This window comes from Centropristis striata, chromosome 17 (assembly GCF_030273125.1).
Source record: "Centropristis striata isolate RG_2023a ecotype Rhode Island chromosome 17, C.striata_1.0, whole genome shotgun sequence".
Lineage (NCBI taxonomy): Eukaryota > Metazoa > Chordata > Actinopteri > Perciformes > Serranidae > Centropristis > Centropristis striata.
Window position 1 is genome coordinate 7704365 of NC_081533.1, and position 8956 is coordinate 7713320.

At 41.2% G+C, this 8956-nt stretch overlaps 2 protein-coding genes and 1 non-coding gene across 3 annotated transcripts in view; all 3 read right to left on the bottom strand.

Annotated features, from left to right (window-relative positions):
• The window catches only part of LOC131990153 (profilin-1-like), a 5644-nt gene extending 2424 nt beyond the window's left edge, over window positions 1-3220 (bottom strand). Inside the window, exons 1-3 of the mRNA XM_059355554.1 lie at window positions 3145-3220; window positions 2801-2885; window positions 2279-2414 (exon numbers count right to left, since the gene is read on the bottom strand). Of these exons, the coding sequence (XP_059211537.1) occupies window positions 2279-2414; window positions 2801-2885; window positions 3145-3220 (297 nt within the window). The remainder of the gene's footprint in view (window positions 1-2278; window positions 2415-2800; window positions 2886-3144) is intronic.
• An 822-nt stretch (window positions 3221-4042) lies between these two features.
• On the bottom strand, window positions 4043-7096 carry LOC131989171 (profilin-1-like). The gene is made up of 4 exons (XM_059354372.1): window positions 7049-7096; window positions 6740-6875; window positions 4790-4973; window positions 4043-4450 (listed from the first exon to the last, which is right to left on the bottom strand). The coding sequence occupies exons 2-4, from the start codon at window positions 6869-6871 to the stop codon at window positions 4353-4355; spliced, it is 414 nt and encodes a 137-aa protein (XP_059210355.1). The 5' UTR covers window positions 6872-6875; window positions 7049-7096; the 3' UTR covers window positions 4043-4352.
• A 1181-nt stretch (window positions 7097-8277) lies between these two features.
• Window positions 8278-8465, bottom strand: LOC131990256 (U2 spliceosomal RNA). Its single transcript, XR_009396060.1, has one exon. It is a non-coding gene; the product is annotated as a U2 spliceosomal RNA (small nuclear RNA).
• Window positions 8466-8956: the final 491 nt, after the last annotated feature.

Sequence of the window (8956 nt, forward strand, 5' to 3'; positions counted from 1 at the left end):
ATGATCATACATATTAAATAATAAATTACAAATAATTAATAATTAACAATAAGTAATATTAACATTTTAAATAATGAATACTAAATACTAAATAATTAACAATAAATAATAATACATATTAAATAATAAATAATGAATAATAAATAATGAACAAGAAATGATAATACATATTAAATAATCAATAATGAGTAATTAAAAATAAAATATAATACATATTTAATAATAAATAATCAATAATTAACAATAAAATATAATACATAGAAAATAATTAATAATTAATTATTAACAAGAAATGATCATACATATGAAATAATATATTACAAATAATTAATAATTAACAATAAGTAATATTAACATTTTAAATAATAAATAATAAATAATTAGCAATAAATGATAATACATATTAAATAATAAATAATGAATAATTAACAATAAATTATAATTAAATTAAATATGAAATAAGCAATAATTCACAATATTAAATAATAAATAATGAATAATGATTGTGCAGCAGCCGATTTGTCAGCAGGTTTGAACACTTTAAAGAATAGCTTCAGAAGAAGAAGAAGAAGAAGAAGAATGTGTGCAGGACAAGTCGAGACATGACACACACACACACAGACAGAACCACTTCCCGAAACCACTTAGCCAATCAGAGCGAAGCTTTTAGGTTGACTGTTTGCTGTACAGTGTGTGTGTGTGTGTTTGTGTGTGTGTGTGTGTGTGGTAACTGGTAATTAGGGACCTAGCACCGAAGGTGCGAGGACCCTATTGTAATTGGTCCGTTTATTAGGTCCCGAGCAGGCAACGACCTGCGAGGCCCCCCATTGTATTTCTAATGATTATTAGGGACAGAGCACTAACGGTGCGAAGACCCTATTGAAATTGGTCCGTTTCTTATTATTAGGGACTGAGCACCGAAGGTGCGAGGACCCTATTGTAATTGGTCCGTTTATTAGGGACCGAGCACAAACGGTGCAAGGACCCTATTGTAATTGGTCCGTTTTTTATTAGGGACCGAGCACTAACGGTGCAAGGACCCTATTGTAATTGGTCTGTTTTTAGGGACCGAGCACCGAGGTGCGAAGACCCTATTGAAATTGGTCCGTTTCTTATTAGGGACCGAGCACTAACGGTGCGAGGACCCTATTGAAATTGGTCCGTTTTTTATTAGGGACCGAGCACTAACAGTGCGAGGACCCTATTGTAATTGGTCCGTCTATTATTATTCTTATTTATCCCAAAAAGTAATCGCCTTTTTGAGGGCTTTATCATATTCAAAAACTCACCAATTTTGGAATACACATAAATCTCCACTGAAATTTACATATTCTAGTGGTCGTGGGAATGGGCGTGGCATAATGACTCAACAGCGCCCCCTTGAAAGTCAAGAAAATTCAGCCCCTCACACAGGAATGTCGTAGAGACACGAAATTTGGTACATACATGTATCATGGCCAGAAGCACCAAAACGTCTCAAGAACCCATACCCTAAAACGTACAGGAAGTCAGCCATCTTGAATTGAAAATGGGGTTTCCTGCCAAAAAATGCCAAAATATGGTGTCTCGCCATAACACACCACACTGTATAACTTGACCATACATTGTCCAATCTGGCCCAAATTTCACACACATGATTAGGGTCCAGCACGGAACACACCCACATGTCAATATTGACACACAGTCATAGCGCCCCCTGCTGGCAACAGCAAATAACATGTTTTACCCCTACCCCGAGCACAGTGGTAGGAGACACACCATTTGGTACGCATAGGGACTGAGCCAACAGCGCCACACCCGATGTGGCCTCCGCTGACATGGCCTCCCCCGACGGCTCCACTCGGCTCGGTCCCGTTCAGTCCTGTTTACAGGCCTAGTTATATATATAACATTTAATTTGATCCTCTGAGCCAACGGTCACGACAAAAACAAGACAGCGATGAGTCTCCGTGTCCGAGTTTCTGAAACTCTTTTTAACAAATTGTTGCAACAATAAAACCACAGAAGAAGAATAGGTGGTGCCCTGATCAGCAGCTTCATGTCTCCAAACTTTCTCAGTTCTAACATGATTTCTGTGTGTGCACTGCAAAAAAGGTGTGTCTAGAAACAAGATAAAAACTCTAAATCTGAGGGAAATGATCTTGCTGCATGGACAGATAATTTCACTTGACAAGATTTCTAAGATTGTTGAATCTTTTTTCTATCTTGGTAAGAACCAAATAATTTGCAGCGTGTGTGTGTGTGTGTGTGTGTGTGTGTGTGTGTGTGTGTGTGTTACCGTGATGCAGGCAAGGCTCGGCGTGGAGGCCCAAACACTTTCTGTACCAGGAGCGAACCCCACGATGGCGGCGTCAGTGATACTCTTTTCTGTCAACAACTTCTGCACGTACGCATCCCAAGAAGAACTCATGATCCTACACGCACACGCACATGCACATGCACACACATAGATCAGTAACACACTAAAAGTTTCTTTATCAGCGTCAAAAAAGATCAAACGTGAACACCAAGAGCCGATAAACAAATCAATAATCAGTGTGTGTGTGTGTGTGTGTGTGTGAATGTGTGGATTTCTCTTTATCGTTGCATTCTGCCCTCAAGTGGTCGAGGTAAGGGGTCCAATTACACATCCTGATCAACGTCCAATACACACACTGACCAACACACACACACACAGGACAATAAAACAATAATACAATAGAAACAATAAAAATCAACCCTGACAAGTCCCAGATATCCTGTGTGTGTGTGTCTGTGTGTGTCTGTGTTTGTGTCTGTTTCTGTGTGTGAGAGAGCTTACCTGTACAGGTGAGTCTGAGCAGTGAGAGCAGTGAGTGAGGGCAGAAGGAGGAAGCAGAGTGTTTTATAGTGAGGGCGCTCCCTGCCTGCAGGCCGTGCTGAGGGAACAGGCTCAGACCTGCACAGCTGGTCCGACGGGTGTCTCCAACAGTCAACACGCAGCAGAACGTCTCTGTCCCTGTCCGGACACACACACACACACACACACACACACACACACACACACACACCTCCACCTTCAACAAACAGTCAGGTGAGTGTGAGACAGCACATCCCTGGACTCAGGACCCCAGACCCAGGACCCCTGACCAGCTCCCTCAGCAACCCTAAACCTGTAGAACATACCTGACAGGGTGACCGGGTGAGGGGGCGGAGCCAGGTGGAGCTGCTGCCACTGCCCCCTCAGCTTCACAGCAAACATGTTCATTCAACATGGTACAAACATCTGAAACTGAAGGCTGAGAGACAGACAGGTATGCAGAGAGAGAGACAGGCATGTAGGGACAGAGACAGGAAGGCAGAGAGACAGGCAAACAGTCAGAGAGACCGACAGACAGGCAGAGAAACAGACAGGCAGGCAGGCAGAGACAGAGACAGAGACAGAGACAGACAGACAGACAGACAGACAGACAGACAGACAGACAGGCAGGCAGGCAGGCAGACAGACAGACAGACAGACAGACAGACAGACTGGCAGGCAGGCAGGCAGGCAGGCAGACAGACAGACAGACAGACAGACAGACAGACAGAAAAAAGCTGAAAATTTGCACATCTGAGGCTCAAACTGACTCGGCTGTCACTCAGATCGAGACGTGAGTCAGAACCTGCGACAGGTGAAGCCAGGACGAGGCAGGCAGACAGGTGGAAGCTCTGCAGAAAGACAGGTGGAGTCTCTGCAGACGGGTGGAGGCTCTGCAGGTGGAGGCTCTGCAGATGGGTGGAGGCTCTGCAGGTTGAGGCTCTGCAGATGGGTGGAGGCTCTGCAGGTTGAGGCTCTGCAGATAGACAGGTGGAGGCTCAGCAGACAGACGGGTGGAGGCTCTGCAGACAGACTGGTGGAGGCTCTGCAGACAGACAGGTGGAGGCTCTGCAGAGGGTGGAGGCTCTGCAGGTGGAGGCTCTGCAGACAGACAGGTGGAGGCTCTGCAGATGGGTGGAGGCTCTGCAGACGGGTGGAGGCTCTGTAGACTGGAGCGAGCTCAGGTGCACGGATGACATATTTGTTTCATGCTTTATGATGTTTTTTGAGGATCAGCTGTTATTCTACTAATAAAAGCTTTTATTTATTAGATATGACGATCAGAGACAGTGTGACAAGAATACATGTTGTGAATAATAAAGCATCATATATCCATTTTATTGTTATTAACTTACAGAGACACTGACACTCTAAACAGGTTGGAGTTTTTATTAGTCATATGTTTGTTTACAGTATTTAGCAGGACCTGTGAATACTCAGTAACACGTGTTCACAGTTACAGCAACAATAAAAACAGACTAAAGGAGCTCGGAGCGGGCGGGTCATCGGAATGCGGAATCGTCAGACAGGAGAGTTAATATCCGCTTTTCCGCAGGTGGTCAACCACACTATAGACGTGGTTAGTCATCTGACCTCCACCCACACCTTCTCCACCCACAGCTATCACCAGTGCTGTGGAGACAGACAAAGATTATAGAGTTATCCACTCAGAGACAAGTTAACATCGGGTTATCAACATAAAGTGGGCATGTCAGTAAAGAGACTCGTGGGTTATCAACATAAAGTGGGCATGTCAGTAAAGAGACTCGTGGGTTATCAACATAAAGTGGGCATGTCAGTAAAGAGGAGACTTGTGGGTTGTCAACATAAAGTGGGCATGTCAGTAAAGAGGAGACTCGTGGGTTATCAGCATACAGTGGGCATGTTAGTAAAGAGACTAGTGGGTTGTGACATAAAGTGGGCATGTCAGTATAGAAGAGACACAGAGAACCCGCTTTATTCTGTCAGTACCTGTCTTGGCCACGCCGACGCAGATGGAGAACCCTCCGTCCTTTGTGGACATCTTGAGCTGCAGGCAGAACTGTGCCTCGTCCTTTCTGTTGTCTCGGAGCATCATGCACTTCTTCCCTGCGACCTTCGGGCCACATTCAAGCATCGCACTCGAGTCACCGCACAGCTTCTTGATTTCATCTGGCTGAGAGAGAGACAGACAGGTTATCATCTGTCCCATAGAGACCAATGAGAACATTAAATGATGAGCAAGGCCTTCAAAATAAAAGCCTGCAAGTACTTGTTGTAAGAACATCCTCACAATGTTAAATACCTTTAAGATAAAGAAATGCCCTTAAAATATTATTATTATTATTATTATTATGATTATTAATAATAATCATAATCATAATCATAATAATAATCGTAATAATAATTATCTTTTCATTTGTTCCTCTTCCCTCCTGTGTAATTCCTGGCAGGTTAATTATATAAATAAAAAAACGGTCACAGGGGACACGGCCTTCACCTGCTCTCATAATAAATAATAAATGATGAATCATAACAAAAAACAAAAAAAATTAAAGTACATATTTAAGAATAAATCATAAAAAATAAATAATTAATAATTAACAATAAATGATCATACATATTAAATAATAAATTACAAATAATTAATAATTAACAATAAGTAATATTAACATTTTAAATAATGAATACTGAATACTAGATAATTAACAATAAATAATAATACATATTAAATAATAAATAATCAATAATAAATAATGAACAATAAATGATAATACATATTAAATAATCAATAATGAGTAATTCAAAATAAAATATAATACATAGAAAATAATAAATAATGAATTATTAACAATAAGTAATATTAACATTTTAAATAATAAATAATAAATAATTAACAATAAATGATAATACATATTAAATAATAAATAATGGATAATTAACAATAAATTATAATCAAATTAAATACGAAATAAGCAATAATTAACAATATTAAATAATAAATAATGAATAATGATTGTGCAGCAGCCGATTTGTCAGCAGGTTTGAACACTTTAAAGAATAGCTTCAGAAGAAGAAGAAGAAGAAGAAGAAGAAGAAGAAGAAGAAGAAGAAGAATGTGTGCAGGACAAGTCGAGACACGACACACACACACACACACACACACACACACACACTCACAAACACACAGAACCACTTCCCGAAACCACTCAGCCAATCAGAGCAAAGCTTTTAGCTGTTTGCTGTGCAGTGTGTGTGTGTGTGTGTGTGTGTGTGTGTGAGAGAAGAAGAAGCGATCGTCTCCACTTCCTGTCTCTGCTGCTGTTTTGCGACATGGTGTCCTTATAAGGCGGTTAAACTAACGCTTTGCCTGCAGCCGCGCCCCGGAAACTAAGAGAAAAAAGTTCCACTTCAAGAAAAAACAGCTTTCTGAACTTCCTGCCGCACGAATCACCTCCCAACACTCACAGAAAAACCTGTAGTTCCTTTTTTATTCATGCTAAACTTTATCCTCTTCTGTCAAACTGGAGGTTTTAGTTCTGATCTCTGAACATTAACTGGTAATTATATTTATAACATTTAATTTGATCCTCTGAGCCAACGGTCACAACAAAAAACAAGACAGCGATGAGTCTCCGTGTCCGAGTTTCTGCAACTCTTTTTAACAAACTGTTGCAACAATAAAACCACAGAAGAAGAATAAGTGGTGCCCTGATCAGCAGCTTCATGTCTCCAAACTTTCTCAGTTCTAACATGATTTCTGTGTGTGCACTGCAAAAAAGGTGTGTCTAAAAACAAGACAAAAGCACTAAATCTGAGGGAAATGATCTTGCTGCATGGACAGATAATTTCACTTGACAAGATTTCTAAGATTGTTGAATCTTTTTTCTATCTTGGTAAGAACCAAATAATTTGCAGCGTGTGTGTGTGTGTGTGTGTTACCGTGATGCAGGCAAGGCTCGGCGTGGAGGCCCAAACACTTTCTGAACCAGGAGTGGCCCCCACGATGGCGGCGTCAGTGATACTCTTTTCTGCCACCAAAGACTGCACGTACGCATCCCAAGAAGAACTCATGATCCTACACGCACACGCACACGCACATGCACACGCACACACACACACATAGATCAGTAACACACTAAAAGTTTCTTTATCAGCGTCAAAAAAGATCAAACGTGAACACCAAGAGCCGATAAACAAATCAATAATCAGTGTGTGTGTGTGCGTGTGTGTGTGAATGTGTCGGCTTACCTGTGCAGGTGGGGTCTCAGTGATGATGATGAGGGTCGGAGGAGAGAACTCGTATGTAAAAAGGAGGAAGATGAGTTGACTTTTATACTGGCGGCCTGCGAGCTGCTTCCTGTCTCTCTCTCTCTGTGAGTGGAGCTCACTCACCCCCCAGCTCGCCTCGGAAGTAAAAACTAGGAAGTGTTTAAGTCAACTGGTTCACACAGCAAGTGAGGACCGGCCAGGGTGTCCTCGCAGTGCACAAATGTCCTCACAGTGTTTAAGTGTCCTCACAGTGCATGCATTTCCTTGCAATGCAGAATATTGTCCTTAACTGTCAAAGCTAACAACAATAACATCCTGTGACCTCACACACTGATAAAGTTGGTAGCATGCTAGTTAGCCTGACATGCTAACATTAGCATCTGATGCTAAAGCCGAGGAACACACTTTTATTCCACTTCCTGCTTGTCTGGTTCACTTCCTATCCACACTGAGACTCTCTGGCTGTGTCCCAATGTCAAGGAAGGATGCTCAAACGGCTGGATTTGAAGGATGCCACGTCATCGACATCCGCCGAAGGACTGTCCCAATGTCGAGGATGCTCCGGAGGACAGAGTCCTTCTTTTGCCCAAATTCCGAGGATGCATGTGTGTATCCTCCGTGCGCTCCGACTACCCATAAAGCATTGCGCACACCGGTCTACCGGGAGATTTAAAAATGGCGAGCGTAGAAACAGCGACGCCGGCGGCGCAATATGCATTTAAATATGTAGATATTTTCAGTTTACACTGAATGTTATCACATAACTTACAAAACGTGTGTTCAAAGTCAAGCAAAAACATATGAATAAGCATATGCCAGAATATTAAGTTTAAATATAATAAACTTCATCTTGATACATTGCCGGTTAAGTTAATTAATGCCGTCTCAGTCGCTAAAGTTATTGTTTATTTATTTATATGTGTCCGATGATGATGTAGGCCTACTATGTGCAACTATGCCATTCAGAAAGTTATACATTTCTTTATTGTGTTTACAGGGACCGAAAGTCCGCTATTATCCGTTATTGTTATTTATAAATAACTGTTATTGTACTGTACTGTAAAATAAAAAATAAAAAATCACAGAACATATTTCCATGATGAATTATGCGCCGCTGCATTCATGGCACTAAGTAGCGGCCGAATTCAGCCAGGATCAGTTAAATATTCAGGTTTAATCCACTTTATGGTTTTTACTTGATAAATCGTGGAGATTCAACCTTAAAGCATCTTCTTCCATTTTCACAAATATCTGTCAGAGTGCTGATGCCAAAGAGACATTCATGTCGTGAACTGATTTTGAAATTGCGGCGTTGAATTTTTTTTAATTTTTTTTTATTAAACTGATAAGAACAGATACTACACTTGATCTTAGCCAAAAGGCCGAGAGCGGCGCTGAAGTTAAGCAGGACGTCCAATTACACAATGACGCACAGCTGCACACTCCGAAGGCTGTCCCATTTGTGCATTACACCAGTCAAAGGAAGGACTCTTGCCTTGCCTTCGGAGGACCCGACTCTGAAGGAAGGATCCTACCAAGGAAGGATCCTTGACATTGGGACACAGCTACAGTGGTCGTTTTCAGTCTCTGTCTCTCAACAGCATCACTTTGGTTGTTTAAAGCCTCAACCTCAAAAAGACTTAAAACAACCTCAAAGAGACTTAAAACAACATCATAGAGACTTAAAACAACCACAAAGAGACGTAAAACCTCAAAGAGACTTAAAACAACCATAAAGAGACTTAAATCAACCTCAAAGAGCCTTAAAACAACCACAAAGAGACTTAAATCAACCTCAAAGAGAATTAAAACAACTATAAAGAGACGTAAAACAACATCAGCCTTAAAACAACCTCATACCTCGAAGAGACTCAAAACAACCTCATA